The following is a 17,578-nucleotide window of genomic DNA, read 5'->3' on the forward strand; positions in this document are numbered from 1 at the left end:
GTTGCTGTGAGCTAGACTGACGCCACGGCACTCACTCTAGCCCGGGCAACAGAGTGAGACTCTGTCTCAAAAAAAAAAAAAAAAAAGAGATGGCTTTGTCAGGTTTGTATAAGATGTATTTGAACAGGGAGGAACTGGAGGCAGGGAGGATCAGTTAGTATGCTACTGCACAAGTCCAGGTAAGAGGGCTTAAAATAAAGCAATAGCAGTGTGAAAGAAAAGAAAAAACAAAATGAGGAGAGATTCAAAAAACAATGGGGCTTGATGAATAGTTGTATGTGTGAGATGAAGGAAAGAAACCTACCTACAGTTGTTCTGATGGTGCCAGCACAAAACTGGAATGCAGGAGTCTTATTTCCCAGTTTCAAATTCTTTCTGCCATTTTATCAATGCCATCTTAGCCAATAGGTTTAAGTTGTTTCAGTGTTTTTAAAAAAATCTTAGTACATTAGAATCTCACGGTCTAGAAGAGTATAATAAATATTAATACCTTGTATAGCAGCATAACACTGTAATATTAAATTACAGAAGGGAACTTCTGACATAGGATTTTAATTAAACATGTTAATTTCCCTTCTGTCATTATTTTATTAAATATGTCATGGATAGACATAAGCCTACATAAAATTCATAAAATGTGAGGAGAAAGTTCTTGCCATCATTGAAACATTAATATTCTCTCATTTCTTTATTAATAATGAAAGAGGAACTTAATTTGCTATATGCTAATTAAGCTGACTACAATCTTGATAAAAAACAAAAACAAAATTACACCAGAGTAAAATCCATGGGGGGAAGAATTGGAAAAGGGAGAAATGTGATGTTTTTAGTTATTTATGGGAGAAGAGTTTTCAGTTCAAATGGTCAGTTGATTTTGAACCAAGAAATAATTGAAGACAAATAAAAATCTTATTCATAAGAAAGTAGCTTATCTGAAAGCATTATCAATATCTTAACATCTCTTCTTTCCCAGTGCCTAGCCTAGTTCCCGAGGGAAAGAGTACAATTAATGTGTGTTCAATGAATAAAACGGAAGGAAAAAATTAAAAATACAGAAAGAAATAAAAGGCACAAAAACCCTTGAGAAGGAAAAATTTATTTATCAATATTCATAGCGATAACATCATTACAAATAGTAATGATAGGGATATAGTAGGAATACTGAAATGCCATTTTGTGAAAAACAAAGTTGAGTCATTGCATTCGGAAGTTCGCGGAGCATAGCCTATGCCAGGCACTGTCCAAGGTGCTGGAGACCTAGAGGGGAATTAGGCATGGCTCTTGCCCTCAAAGAAGCTCGGAGATTCTCAAGAATAGTGACTCTGAATCCCTAGCATTGCACTCTTCTCTAAACTCCCATTGTTGTTTAATCCTTTCCTAAGCCATTTAGACCCTGATGGCATTATTTATCTCTATTCCTATTAGCGTGTGTGTATGTACCAGCATGCACGTCAGCTTGTGTTTTGTTTCCCATTCATTCATTCAGTCATTCAGTCATTCAATTATTCAACAAATAATTCTTGAGTACCTATTATATGCCAGGCACCGGGGATACAAAAGTAAATAAAATAAAGTGTCTGCCCCCAAAAAGTTTACTCTCAGTAGAGGTGGCAGACAATTAACAAATAAGCAAATAAATCTCTCATATCGTGTCAGGTAGTGGTAAGTTCTATGAACAAACATGAAGCAGGGAGAGGCTAATGAGTGCTGGGAGTACTCTTTTTAGAATGGGTAACTCTGGAGCATAGACCTGATTGCAGTGAGAGAGTGGGCATGGGGATATCTGGGAAGAGCATTCATCCCTGAAGCAAAAGTGGGCTTGTGTATTCACAGCAGAGCCTGGGAGTCAGTGTGGCTGGGCACAAAGAGCGAGGGGAATGAGGAGCAGGAAGTGAGGTTGGAAAGGCTGTACCATATGAGCCTGGATAAAGACTTTGGATTTTCAGGGCAGTGCTTTATTCCTTTAGGTTGGCAATTCTTCACATATTTTTCTGATTTTCCCTACCCCGCATGGTGCAGTCCTGAGTTCAGAGTAGATACCACAATATTACTTTGATTGGCTTTTTGGGGAAATGCTACCCATTCTCTAGATTGACTGAAGACTCATGAATTAGCCAAATATTCTGGATGCACATAATGTTTTCTCTGGCTTGCGGATGCTTCCATTCTGCAAAGTTGGCCCTTTCACACTAGGTGTGACTAAAATAATGGCTCAAAGAGTATCTGCCTAACTCCAGTTTCTGAGAGTTGCTTCATCTGAATCATTCAGTCTCTGCCATAATATATGTATCTGGTGAGGACTTGACATCTCCTTTTGCCTAACTCATTTAATAAATCCTATTCAATGAAGATAAAAGTCAGTTTCTGTTTTGGGGAGTAGAATAGGTACTTATTGACTCAAATGGACCGCCCAATTGTAGAACAATTACAAAATCACTTTATGGAAATATTTTATCAATGGCGATGATGAGGATGATGAAATATTGTTATACATATACAACGTGAAAAATTGTTATACAAATACAATTCCGTGGTATTAATTTGATTATCATCTTTACCCAGGATTTCAGACTTTAGACCATGAAGATCAGATTGCTTTGCTGAAAGGGTCTGCAGTTGAAGCTATGTTCCTCCGTTCAGCTGAGATTTTTAATAGGAAACTTCCATCTGGGCATGTTGACCTATTAGAAGAAAGAATTCGAAAGAGTGGTAAGTATTTGGTTAGTGGTAAAAGAGACTGCTTCTGCAAGTAAAATTGGCACACCCCATGAAGGCAGGGCTCTTGCCAATCTTATGCAATGTTATATATCTATTGTGTCTAGCATGGAGATTAGTTTTAAAAAGATATGTGTTAAATAGATAGGACTTTTAGAGGGTTTTCTTTCTAGAGTATTATTAATATCATTCTATGATTGACTGAAGTAAGTTTAAAGTTTAAAACCAATGTTTTAGAATAGAAATTGGAAGGAAAGTTTTCAGGCCGATCTGCATCTGTAACATAAGTACAATGTAATTTAAAAATTGAAAATTATTTTTAAAAGCAGTCTTTCCATAGTCATTATGTTTCTTCCTCCTAGGTAAAAATTAAAAGTATACTTAGCATCATTGGTAGATTAAAAAAACATACACTTTTAAAAGATGCATTATTTTTAATATATTCATTGATTTACTAGTTTAACAAATATTTAAAGGCAAGGTACTATGGTGGCAGTGAAGAGAAAAATCTTCACTGTTCCTTCCCCTTAGAAGATCCTGGTCTAGTGGGAAGAGATGAACTGTACCTGATTATAATAAAATGTGGAAGAGAAAAACTGAGAGAAAGGAAGACTTCTAGTTGGGAGGGCTCTGAAAAGGTTCTGTTGGCAGTTGAGCTGGGGCTTGAATGAGATTAGATTTGTATACCCAGAGTAGTGGTGCAGAAGAGAAGGACCAGCAGGTGCAAAGGGAGAGAGGCAAGAAAGCTCAAAATGTGCACACAAAGAAGAATTTGTAGCTGAGTTGATTGGATTAAAGAGAAATAAAAAGAAAAGAAAGCCAGAGCCAGATGGTTGAGGGTCTTGAATGTTGGGCTAAAGATTTTGCTGTTTCCTCAGTAATTTTGGAAGATTTTTGGGCAAAAATCTTCCAAACACCAAAATCAATTTTACAAATCTTCCAGCAGTGTTAGGACAAGGCTGCTAGGAGGTGAGAGGTTTCAAGGATATGACCCTTGCTGCCAGGACAAATGGATAGGCGAGGAAGGATCTGGCAGATATATCATTGCAGCTTATCACTCTTTGAAAGAAATATGGATTTTGGCCCTCGACAGATTTTATCACCTACCTATTTTGGCCCCTAATTTATACTCTGTGTGTTTGTGTGTGTGTGTGTGTGTTTGTGTGTGTGTGTCCAGGCTGTAGGAAAAAAGTTGAATCAGGTAACCTCAAAAGTGCAATCCAGTTCTACAAGTCTTATTGTTTTTCTTCTCTTAACTAATTCAATTTTTTCTGATTGGTGGGTTAGCCAGTCACTCAGCCATCTACTTAAGTGTCCTGATTTTAAAGCTGCAATCAGTAATCGACAGTTCAACTTAGGAAAGGGTTAAAGGACACATGCTTAAATTTTCACATGGATGAATTTCTTTGTTGGTTTAGGGTATTGAAGGTAGATTGGTGATTCTCTCTTTATGCAGAAAATTATGGTGGCTTTAACCTGTGATGGATTAAGCCTCACCAGCTTATCTTGGTCACTTATTTGGTTCTGGCTTGGTGCTCTCTTTAGGAAAATCCAGGAGTCAAATCCAATTTTTAAAAAAACTAATAAAAGGAGATAATGACGTGTGACAAAATATTATTCATTTTCCAGACAGATTTCTTTAACTCTCAAAGGTTCATACTCTAGTTAATGTGTATTCAGTATACTCATCAAGAACCTGTGGTGATTAAGGATAATGACTGTTAAATCAGGCTTGAATTTAGGCTTCACTTCTTATTTGCTGCACGTTTCATTTTTTAAAAAAGCTATCAAATTAGGCCCCATAACCTATTTGATCTCTTTGAAATCATGTATAACTTTAATATTTATTCTGCAATTTTGCCTGGATTTTGATAATGAAAACACCACAAGGCAGGGTCTTCCTATTTTTGAGTCAGTATTTTATCCTAGACACCTAATGGATGCTCAAAAAATCTGTGGAATGAATGGAGGTTTGTCTTCAGTTATGAAGCTGGTCCATCTATTTACTCTTCAGATGGTTGTTCTCCCAAATATCAAAGTTATTTGTATCCCAGACTGACAACTAACTAACAAAAGATCTCATTTTTCTAGACCTTGCCTATAGTAGTTAATCTGGGGAACAGATATATTTTTTGCATTTGAGTGTAAGAAAAGGAGAAAGGCAGTTTGGGTATGGAAGTTCTACTGTGTCTCTTCTCATCCCCAAAGATGAGTCATTTAAAGTTGATTCAGGTGCCAGACAATAATAAAAAAAAGGGGTGCAATATCTGTTATATGAATTGAAATGTTTCAATGACAGGACATCTGAAGGGAAATTGTCTAGCAGCTGTTTTCTCTCTCTCTCTCTCTCTCTCTCTCTCTCTCTCTCTTTCTCTCCCCCCCACCCCCCGGGGTGCTCAGCTTCCATTTTTTAAAAATCTTTGACTGGCTTCATCAGACCTCCTGGGTCCTGAGCCAAGTCAGGTGCTGACATTTCCATCTTGACCACTGGGTTAGTACTGGGTCCTTTCCCCAGCCTGGATAAGGTGGAGAAAATCCTCTTTTTACTCTGGTTCAGCTGGAAGAAAAAAAAATAGAATTTTCCCAAAAAGTTTATTGAATAAGTAAGAGGAAAATTATAAATGTTTATAGTTTATATGTGTAAATATAAAAGGCATATTTACATAATGTCTGGATCTATTAATTATAATACTGAAAGATACTTATTCAGCACCACCTACTATGTGTCAGGCTCTACTCTAAGTGTTTGTGTGAGCTCTAGTTCCCACAAGAAGCAGATACCAAGATGGGACTAAGTGTGCCAGAGTTTAATTGGGGGAAATGCCCCTGAAGAATAAAGGGGAGGGAGCAGGTGTAGGCCAGGCGATGATACCACCACACTGATCTGGCACCTGTGAACAGAGAGGGGGAAGGAAGGATTGGCTATGAGAGCCTCAGACCACAGTGCAGTTCTGAGAAAGTCTCAGCCAGAACAATGGAGAGGGACCTAGTCCAAGCTGCCCGTTGACTGGGCCAGTACTGACACAGCCACTATGCTCAGTCACTGGTTGGGAGAAGACTGGTGTAAGTATGTCCTCAGTGTTCACAGGGGCAGCAGCTGGACACTAACAGCCAGCAATGCTCCACACTGCAGCTGTCCTTAAGGGAGATCTGAATGGAGCATCTCCACGGCCAACGTCATGCTTCACAAAAATATCATTTGCTCTTTATAACACCTTGAGCAGACATTATGAGTCCTACATCAGACCTAGACCCTGTAATATCAATAACTTCCCTCCTCCAAAATCTCAGTCTCAAGCACACCTTCTCTCTGACATTACCATCTAACTTTCCAGCTTACCCCCTTCGAGGACTCTGACTCCAAGGATTCTTTGTTCCAAAACAATTTCCATTCATTGACCTTCCATCCACTAACCCTTTGGCCATTGATTCTATTACCATTTTCCCGACCTCACTTCCCTCAGTACTTGACTTGGTGTTCATGGTCCATCAATATGATCACTTCCTTGCATCATTCACAGGATATCCTCAATTCCTTGTCTTTCTCTCACCTAAGGAAACCCCATCTCTGAGTAAATACAACTCTCCACCTACTCTGCGCTCAAACCTGGGAACTAAAGCGGTATGGTTGTAAGTTAAGGACCACACACCTCCAGTGGACCTTGGTACTGCCCATTTATCCCCTTTCCCTAGTCAATTCACTCTTACTTTTACGGGAAACCATCTCACACCTTCTTCTCTCTTCAAACTTCCAACATCCCTCCCCCCTCATTCTCATCTGATAATCTTACTGAGAAAAGGTAGATTGCAAGAACATGCCATAGGAGTTGAGGCTCAAGAAAATGTGGTCAATCCCCTGGTTCAAGGAAATGTGGTCAAGCTTAGAGGAAGATGGACTCCCAAGCTTAGTCAATATGTCAAGACAGGGATCGTCATGAGAAATAAGGCTGCGGCCAAGTTCCTAGAATTGGATGCAACATAGGGCCCCCCAGGGTTTCTTGAGTCTGGGCCAGAGCCCAGCCTGTTGGAGTAAGTGGAGTGGTCCTGCTTATGAAGACACCAAAGCTTCAAGGTACATGCTCACACCCACGCACGTGCTCACACCCAGATTCCCTTGACTTCTGGCTGCCCCATATTTCCAGAGCCTCTCTGCAACACGTCAGCTACCTCCAATAGGCAGAACACCTGTTTTTTTTTGCCTGAAGAACACTTCTGATGATGAGTTGTAGAGATGACCAACATTCCCTAAACCTTAAGACAATCAAGCTGTTCTGACTCACATTATCTTCTCAGAATACCTCCCCATGTTTCTTGGGGTGGCTCATTAGCCCTCCGCCTCTGCCTTGGTGAGCACTGAGTCAGTTTAGAATCCTGTCATTTTCATTTGACTCTGCCAGTATGGTAACTGTTCAGTAGCAAGGGAGGGTTGTTTCCACTGGGACCTGTATTTGTTGATCTGTTCACTCATTTTTTTTTTCAACAAACTTTTATTGAGTACTACCATGGGCCAGGTACACTGGGGATGCAAAGATGAATAAGATAAAGTCATAATCCTCAAGGACTTCATGTTCCAGGGGAAATATACATGAAAATAAATAATCATATATTATATATAATTTTAGTTAGAGGTTTGGCTGCTGTAACAGAGACTAAGAATAAAGAGTGCTCAAACAAGATAGAAAGTTATTTCTATCTTGTAATAGCCTGGGCATGAGGACTGATAGGGCAGCTTCATAGTGTCTTTCTGTGTTGCTGCTCATCCATCCATAGACTGTTGACCACATCCTTGTGGTCTAAAGTGGCTCCCTACCATTTTGGTACAACCACATTCCAGCGAGTGGGGAGGGCAGTGGAGGGAAAGAACTGCACACCCTCCTCGTGAGGGCACGATCCAGAAAAGGGATACACTACTTCTACTGACATTCCATTGGCAAGAACTTAACTTTTTCATCACACCTTGAGACAAGCAGAGAGACCTGCAAAGAGAATAACACAGTAATGAGGCAAGAAATGATGAGGGTCTTGCCAGTTAAAATACATATAATCAATAAGAAAAAAAAAAAAAGCCTTGATTGTAATTTTGTAAGTTTCAGAACTTATGATTCTTCAAGGTTCAGAAAGTTCAGGAATAAAGTTTTCCAAAATATGGTCTACGTAAATAAATATGCATGTTTCTAGTTCATAATAAGATACTTTCCCCAAGTATCAACTGCATATTGTGACAACAAAAACCATCCAAACTCACATGCTGCTTCATAGTTTATTATCTATAATGATGTTTCCATTTATTAATATTTATGAATTTGCTTCTCCCAGTGGATTTTCAGAACATTGCCTCTTCCACATGCCACATAAAAACCTGATCTTGCAAGATGACCTTTCAGAATAACTTTTTATTCTTATGCTAATATAACACATTCTTATTTCTATTGTACATTTAACTCCAGCATAACATGATGTCTGAAAGTTGCATTGTTTATGCCTACAGAACTCTTTAAAAAATATGATGTGAAATTTCTTTTCTTCTTCTTCAAATTCATACTCTTTTGTTTGTTATTATTAAATCCCAATAATATACACAAAGACACTCTCTTCTCAGGTGCTTTTACTTAATGAGAGTTAGTGTTTATTTATGCTAATTGAGGCTTTAAAATATATATCTGATAAAACCTGTGGTTGAATTGTTTCTACACAATTCTAATGCATCAATAATTTTATTCCTAATCTAGTATTATAATACAACTTGGTTTTTAAGCTGGAATTTTTAATAAAAATAGGAATAATCATATGACATTTTAAAATGATAGGATTGAAATAGGCTTGCTAATGCTGAATGAGTTTACATTTTAACATTAAAGAAATTATCAATAACTTCTCACAGATCATAGCAACTTGTTCTGTTTATTCCAAATATAAATAACCCCTGAAATTTATAGTAGTTTTTGGCCTTTTTGAATGCCCACAAGAGACATAAAAATAGTCAATTAAGTATTCATATAACAATATATCTTGTGATTTTTTTTAATGTTTTGTTTTTACGTACATCATCTTGTTAGTACTACTCCCAAGGGCCCCTCATAGGTTCAGGGTGCCAGGAAATAAAGGCAGGTGTTCTGACTCAAAGCCCAGCACTCTTTCTATACGTTGCACCTGACACTCACCAAGGTCTAATGTTTGCCCAACTATCGGCTAATAGGAAATATAAAGACCTTGTAAAACACAGTTCCTGCCCTTCAGTTGAGACATAAAATAGAAGTGGAATTTAGGAATTTCAAATTGCTTTTAAGTAAATGATAAAATGAATAGAGACAATGAGGTCAAAGGAAGGGGATAATCTTATTAGAGTGAGGAAGTTGCAGCTAGTTAGTATTACTATACTGAACTAAGTTGTGCTGATTTTTCTGTGCTGATTTCACTGCTTTAGCCTTTGCAGCTTGTACAATATGAAAACAGGCATCAGAACTCCATTTTCCCAAGATGCAAATCTAAGCTATCAGTTCAGATACTGACTTTGAAAGAAGAGTTGCAAATATAAAGAAACAAATGGCAGAATATGTATTGGAAAGGTAAAATGCTTAAGTTAAAGTTTAGAATTCTTTTTTTTTAAATTCCAGCTCATTATGAGGGTACAAAAGTTCAGGTTATATATATTGCCCATCCCCCCCCATCCCCCCGAGTCTGAGCTTTAAGCGTGTCCATTCCCTAGACAGTGCACATCGCACTCATCATGTAGTTCTTAACATCTCTAATTTTGCTTTTCAAAGTGGTCGCATTATTATTTTGGCATGGGCAAATTTGGGACTCAAATTATAGGAAGAATCTTCAAATTAAGAGGAAGTATTAAGGAATACAGGTGACCAGATTCCCTTTCCCTAGGCCGAACCCCTTGTTCCTCAGCTCCATTTCCCAAGCCCTTTGTACTTGCTCAGTGGGGGACGTTATGTATTTATTTGTGTACATCATCCCCCTGTATCCAAGGGGGACGGGTTCCAGGACCTCTCTTGGATACCAAAATCCAAGGATGCTCGAATACTTGATATAAAATGGTACAGTATTTGCATGTAACCTATGCACATCATCCTGTACATTTTAAATCATCTCTAGGTTACTTATAAGACCTAATACAGGCTGGGCACAGTGGCTCATGCCTGTAATCCTAGCACTCCAGGAGGCCGAGGCGGGAGGATCGTTTGAGCTCAGGAGTTCGAGACCAGCCTGAGCAAGAGTGAGACCCTGTCTCTACTAAAAAAATAGAAAGAAATTAGCTGGACAACTAAAAATATATAGAAAAAAATTAGCTGGGCATGGTGGTGCATGCCTGTAGTCCCAGCTACTTGGGAGGCTGAGGCAGGAGGATTGCTTGAGCCCAGGAGTTTGAGGTTGCTGTGAGCTAGGCTGACACCACAGCACTCTAGCCCAGGCAACACAGAGTAAGACTCTGTCTCAAAAAAAACAAACAAACAAACAAAAAAAACCAAAAAAACAAAAACAAACAAAAAAAAACAAACAACAAACCAAAAAAAAAGACCTAATACAGTGTAAATAGTTGTTATACTGTATTGTTTAGGATGACAAGGGAAAAAAGTTTGCACATGTTCATTATAGTCGCAATTTTATTTCCAAATATTTTCAATCTGTGGTTAGTTGAATCCATGGATATGGAACCCACGGATGTGGAGGACTGGCTGCATCTTCCTCTTCCACCAATCTCTTAACTGCTTGAGAACTTCGTGCTCCCAGCACTAACACAGTGCCTGGCGCATATTAGGTATACAAATATCAGTGAATTTTGTTGAGATGAGTCTGGTACTTGACAATACAAACTCTGGCAACTCCTAAGCACCAGTGAGACCTAATCTGGCCAGACAATTTTTAGCCACTAGGACCAATGGGAAGTACATTAAGTATTTTAAATTAAATATTTTATTTTGAAAGTAGTTCTGTTCTGAATTATTAATGTGATGGCAACTTTTTACTTAGGGTCAAGAATATGGCACAAATGACTCACTAGGTAGAGTTTAGCCATTGAATTAGAGGACGGAGTCCAATCTCTTAGCCCCACAACAATGTCTTCCTTATCTTAATGGCATCCTTTGTTCCCATCGCATCTCACAACTATGTCACCTTTGTCACAAGGAACTAACAAAACATACTATGGCCTAATTTAACCAACATTTATTAATCTCCTGTCATGTCTCCAGCAGGATGCTGGTTACTAGAGATACAGAGATGAACAAGAAAGATCTATGGAGCACCCTTTATGGGCCAGGCATTGGGGACACAGTAACTGGTTCCTGCTTTCATAAAATTTATATGGCATTTCATACTCCAGTGGGAAGGAGAGATATGAATCATGATAGGTGCAATAGAAATGAACATAGATAAAGAAGCCAATAATTATGCTCCTCTGTGACAGGAAAAATCACCGAGAAACCAACATTTGAACTTGGCCTTGAAACATGGGTGAGGTACCTTAGCTTAACAAGGATCCTCTCTTATATTTCAGGAAAAAAGCATGAAGACATAAAAAGTGTGTCTCCTTGCTAGGGGAGCTGTGAGTTCGTATGTTCTTGGCTAACAGTAACAGAAAATCTAACTCAACATAGCCTAAAAAATAAGGAAATGTATTAGCTCAAATGAGAAAGCCAGAGGAAGTGTGGCAGCAGAACTGGTTAGTTCAGCGGCTCAGCCCTCCATCAGAAGCACAGGGCCTTCTCATATTTCTGCTCTCCTATCCTTGGTATGTTGGCTTTACCCATAGGCTGCTTCTCCTGGTTATCTAACTGCCACAGCAGTTCCAGGCATTATGTCCAGGCACAACAATGCCCAAAGGAAAAAAAGACGGTCTCTTCCTGAGTATGAATCTTTCTTAAGAGCTTCCCAGTGGACTCCCCTTTAGTCTCATGGGCCGCATTGCACCGCTGTCCCTGACTACTCCCACTTCTGATGTGGGAAATGAGCCTGACCGTGGCTGGACCTTGGGTTGGAGCTCGGATCTGCCTCCGTCATGGAATATGGCTATGGGGGAGGGGTGGGGAAGGTAGATATGTTGTGTGGGCAACAAACTGAATCAGCTTTAGGAAGCTGGAAGAATTGGTGTCATTAGTTCATAGGGAAACCATTGGGACAGTAAGAGCTTCATTTGAAAGGAAAGCAGAAGGCAGATACAGCCTTGTGTGCCATGTCAGGTATACCCTAACCTTTCCACTATGGGGTGGTGCCATTTCTAGAGCAAACAGTAACATTTAAAACAATATGTTCAGTCTATCTTGAGAATGTCAATTATAATAAGTTATATAGGGGTATTTAAAATACCAGAAGATGTGTCTTGTATAATACGCATGCACAAACATATGTAATATGCATGCACGGGCGCACACACACACACACACACACACACCTGCTTTGTTTTTGTTCCCAGTTAAGACCAGGAAGTAAATTAGTAAATAAAACACATTTATATTTAAAACAACTTAAAGCAGTATGATGTTAATTCTATCAAATGGTTATTCTCTCAAAGAATATTCCTGATCATTGAACAATTAATTTGTCAATCACAAACCTTTTTTTTTTTTTTTTTTTTAAGTGGGGGGAACCAAATAAGAAACAGAGGAGGAGAAATCATAAATGAGTTTTTGCAGCTGGGAACTTTTCCACGGCAAAGTTTTGCGGTTAAGTTAGAAAATAGCTCCCTCTTGTGGCCAAAAATCACCTACTTGGTTGTGCGAGCAAAAGGGAAGCAAATTTTAAGCAAGTCTCCAGGAAGAAGGAGGAAGCAGGAAAACAGGAAAAGGCTGTCCCCTTCAGGATGATGTTATTGTTACATTTCTTATGTTAAAAATTTCTGGTTTGCAAACATTTGAAACACCCACTTTGTTTATGCCGGCATGGTTAATTCTGGTTGTTGACTCTAATTCCAAAAGCAGATTTAGATTTGATCTATCCATAGGAAATTTTTTTTCTTAAACTCTCGTATTGTTTGTTTTCTGCATTTCACTATATTCACTCTTGGCTTTTACAACATGCACAAGATGAAACAATCATAATAAACATTTTAACCTAATTTTTCCCAAACATTATCAGCTGTAATTAAATAGGTCTTGGAGGTAACATCTTTGGAGGGTGAGTAGGGATTTAGAAAGACAGATGGAATGGAAAATTAGGTAATCAAAGGTGATTTTTTTTTATAACCAAATATTTTCAAATCAGTTGCCTTGAATATTTTCCCCAAATTATCATGTACTATTTAAAGTAATGGCATTGCCATGAGTTATTCATATTATTTTAGGTAACTACAATGATGGGTGTAGTCCTTTAATGCTGAAAAAGCATGAAGATTGACATTTTTTTTTTTTGAAGAGGAAAAAGAACAACCTTACCAAGAAAATACAAATCTTAGTTTAGCTTTCATATCTAGAAAAATACTGAGGCAAATCACACTGATTAGACAATTTGTATTTATCCCCAGTAATTTGCAGGATTTTTTTTTAAAAACCCAACATATCCAATCAAAACAAATGTGAATTAAAAATAAATAAATAATAAAAACTTCCAACATAGCTTTGTAAAAACAAGAGTACACAAATTTAAGATTTTTTTTTTTTTTTTTTTTGAGACAGAGTCTTGCTCTGTTCCCCGGGCTAGAGTGCCGTGGCGTCAGCCTAGCTCACAGCAACCTCAAACTCCTGGGCTCAAGCAATCCTTCTACCTCAGCCTCCCAAGTAGCTGGGACTACAGGCATGTGCCACCATGCCCAGCTAATTTTTTTCTATATATATTTTTAGCTGTGCAGGTCATTTTTTTCTATTTTTAGTAGAGACGGCGGGGGCGGGGGGGGGAGGGGGGCCGGGGGGGTGTGTCTCACTCTTGCTCAGGCTGGTCTCGAACTCCTGACCTCGAGCGATCCTCCTGCCTCCGCCTCCCAGAGTGCTAGGATTACAGGTGTGAGCCATCGCACCCGGCCCAAATTTAAGATTAAGATGAACTAAGATGAACCAATGTGTTGATTCAATTCTCCTGAATAAGAATAATAATGGCTGTTATAATTATCTGTTCTAACATTTATTGAGGGTTTACTGTGAACCAGGCATTGTGCTAAGCACTCTACATATATTATCTTCTATAATATTACTGTTCTACAGTGTATACATTACGTTACACATTACAACATTTCACAGATGAGAAAACTAAGGCATAGAGAATTTAAGCAATGTGCCCGAGATCAAGTCATGCAGCCAGATGTCAAATTCAGAGCTGGCTCATGACCTCTTACCTACTCTGCTTACCGGAAGCCAGGGCTGATCTTTCCAGGCTCACATACTCCGGTCCTCTGCATTGTAAGTTGCATCTAGTTTGCTCCTGGGTATTCTGTTCAATCTGTAACAGCTGGATAAAGGGCAGTCTTCCACGTGATGCAATCCCCAAGTTGCTCAACAAAGACTCTGTTGTTAATAGAGCCCACTGGGATCAATTAAAAAACCCAAAGTCGAAGGGGAGAGGAGTGTGGTATTTTGACTAGAGAGGGAAAGGCCACGGATTCAATTTGGGAAGATTCTTTATATTCTTCTAAAGGTGAGGATTTAGACTCTCTGATAAGTTCGCTTTCTGTGAGGTGTTCCATTAGATGATAACTGTACTCCGTAGCATCTGGAAGCAAATTTTATTCTGGTTTGGTTCAGCCAAAGCTCTTTGGCTCTAGATCTGGTTTGTGATGGAAAAGATCAGTCTATTCCCATCTGGACCAATCCTGGGAAATTCATCCTCATCTTAATTCATTTTTAAGTCACTTCACAGTTTTTTTTTGTTGTTGTTTTGCTTTGTTTTTCTGTCTCCACAATTCCCCAGCCAAATGCTCTTCTGCACAAACTAATATTTGTTGAAAGAGTGGGGGAAGTGGCACAAAGAAGTCTTAAATTACGAAGAGGATTGAGCTAGATAAAGGAGCAGGAGGATATTCCAAGTGGAGAGAACAATATCTACAAAACCCGGGCAGTGTGACTTGTCTAGGGAACCGCATGTGGCTGAGGGTGGCCGGGGGAGAGGCTGTGTGCGGGAAGGTGGTGCAGCTAAGTCACGGCTCACCGACAGGACTCCGGAGCCTGCCAGCTTCGGTTTGAATCCTGCTCCCACCTCTCACCAGCTGTGTGTCTTTGGGCTAGTTATATAACTTCTCTGAATCTACTTCCTGGGTTTAGAAATACTAAATGAATTCTAGCACAGTAAGTGTTTAGAACAGTGCCTCATACATGGTGAGTGCACAGTATACGTGAACTCCTACTATTATTATCGTGAGTGGTGAGATAGGCAGGGGACAGGTCTCAGAGGTCCTATGCAAAAAGGAAGACAGTTAAAACTTTATGTCAAAAGCCACAGAGTGTTTTTGAAGGTTTGTAAGAGGTGGGGAGAAAGTATGTGATTTGAATTTTAGAAAGGTCATTCTGGTATCTGAATGGAGGGTGGATTGAAGGAGACCAAACTGAAGGCAGGAAGACCAGTGAGGAGGCAACTGCAGACCCAGATGAAGAGAGATGGGCGCTCACACTAAGTCAGTGCCAGGTGCAGTGGAGAGGGCTGTGAGCATCACGTGAGAGTGAGCAGGTGGAAGCCACAGGCCAGTTGTCAGGCCCGGCAATTGGGTGGGTGAGGATAGCAGCCACTGAGAATGGGAACGCCAGGACAGGACTGGATTTGGAAGAAGTTGCAGTTCAGTTCTGTACACAGTGTCCTTGATTTTGGACATACTGAGTCTGAAGAGAACATCCAAGTACCAATGCTTAGTAGGTAACGGATAAATAAAAGGTTTGGTACTTCAGAGACAGAGATCAGAACCCTTTGATAAGAACCCTGGCCTATTTATTAAATGAAGCCATTTATACTTTTGGATTGAAGAACAACCATTTTTTGTTAAGATGATATCTCTGCATTAATTATAGATCTTCATATTACAAAGATTAACTAAATACCATCTAGAAAATGGTGAAGTTCCTGAGATGCTTTTGGAAATTTGGGGGCATTATCATTTATTATTCAGTAGTGACTGAAACAAAGACACTGCTGAAATTGGATACATACAAATCATTGATTAGGCTGTATTTTGAGGATTTTGTTAATTGATCTTTGCAATGTCCTTCCTTTGTCTGGGATATATAACGTACAGTAAGTATTTGAATGTGTGCATATGGGTGCAAAAATTACATATGTATATGTGTAATGTGTTTCTAGATTTACACTTTTCAGTTACTCAAAACTTTTACTATGACTCTGCAACTTCTCTCGTAGGTATCTCTGATGACTACATAACGCCTATGTTTAGTTTTTATAAAAGTATTGGGGAATTGAAAATGACTCAAGAAGAATATGCTCTGCTAACAGCAATTGTTATTCTCTCTCCAGGTAATTTCAATGTTATATTTTAATTTTTATGCCATGTTTTCCTCTGTATTATAGTAATAATGTTTTTTTTGAAAAAACCCCAGGAAACACAGAAATATAAGGAAAAACTAAAATGGCCTATGATTCTACCATTCAAATTGAACCATTGCTAACAGTTCAGTGTACTTCTCAGTTTTTTTCTAAACATCATACTCATTCATTGAATAAATGTATATTGAACACCTACTGTGTACTAAACATAGTTCTAGACATTGAGGATATGGCAGGATACAGCTCCCAGGGAGGTTACATTCTAGGAGGGTGAGAAAAATAATAAATGAAGAAACAAATACAAATAATTTTTCAGGAGGTGGCAAATGCTACAAAAAAATAACAATGAGAATATAAAAAAGAAAGTGGCAGGAAAATGATATTTTAATTAGTGGTCAGGGAAGGCTTTTCAAAGTGGTAGATATTTGAGCAGGGATACAAATGAAATTATACACTTTTTAACATAACAGAGAACACACTGTATTTTCTTTTCTAAGTTTGAATTTCTTCAAAAGTCTTTCCCAAGTCATTAAAAAATTATATTGGTAAGAGTTTGTTGTAATATGTGCGTGGTATTCCATTGTGTAGATATACAATTATTTACCTAATTTTTACTATATTCAGGATATTTCCAAATTGTTCTAAACAATGTTGAAATGAACACCTCTGTACATAAAATTTATCTGTATTTTTATATTTAATAACTTGGGAGTAAGTGCTAGTTGTTACTTTGTTTTACCATAAAAATTATGATTTATGATAAAAAGAAAAACTTCTCAGCAGAACCTACTGAAATTATGCATGTATATGCCCTATGGCCCAGCCATTCCACTGCTGAGACTATACCCACCAGAAAGGATACTATGTCCACCTTTAGGGTTTCTGGTTGAAATGGGAATCTAGGGAGGTTTCTTAGGAGCATTACATGTCCTGTATCTTGATCTAGTTGTGATTACATGAGTATACGTGTGTGTGTGTGTGTGTGTGTAAAAATTCATCCAATTGGACACAATGTGTACATTTTAAGTGCACATTTGTAAACTTACACTTCAGAAAAGTTAGCTTTCTGTAATTATGCCAAATTAATGCTTTCCCACTTTTTCTGTTTTGTCGTTTTATTTCAAACTTCAAAACAGACAGACAATACATAAAGGATAGAGAGGCAATAGAGAAACTTCAGGAACCACTTCTTGATGTGCTACAGAAGTTGTGTAAGATTCATCAGCCTGAAAATCCTCAACATTTTGCCTGTCTGCTGGGTCGCCTGACTGAATTGCGGACATTCAATCACCACCACGCTGAGATGCTGATGTCGTGGAGAGTGAATGACTACAAGTTTACCCCGCTTCTCTGCGAAGTCTGGGATGTACAGTGATGAGCATTGCAGGGGAAGGGGCTGGCTACTTTTTTCCTACATGATATAAATCTGACGTATAACGTT

At 38.6% G+C, this 17,578-nt stretch overlaps 1 protein-coding gene across 9 annotated transcripts in view; it reads left to right on the plus strand.

The window, feature by feature from the left end:
* NR1H4 (nuclear receptor subfamily 1 group H member 4) overlaps nt 1-17,578 on the plus strand; it is a 99,986-nt gene extending 82,408 nt beyond the window's left edge. For all 9 annotated transcript variants that reach the window (XM_069491063.1, XM_069491062.1, XM_069491064.1 and 6 more), the window contains 3 exons: nt 2,563-2,709; nt 15,994-16,107; nt 17,274-17,578. In XM_069491063.1, coding sequence (XP_069347164.1) covers nt 2,563-2,709; nt 15,994-16,107; nt 17,274-17,512 — 500 coding nt within the window. In that variant the 3' untranslated portion in view covers nt 17,513-17,578. The remainder of the gene's footprint in view (nt 1-2,562; nt 2,710-15,993; nt 16,108-17,273) is intronic.

Source organism: Eulemur rufifrons, chromosome 16 (genome assembly GCF_041146395.1).
Source record: "Eulemur rufifrons isolate Redbay chromosome 16, OSU_ERuf_1, whole genome shotgun sequence".
Taxonomy (NCBI): domain Eukaryota; kingdom Metazoa; phylum Chordata; class Mammalia; order Primates; family Lemuridae; genus Eulemur; species Eulemur rufifrons.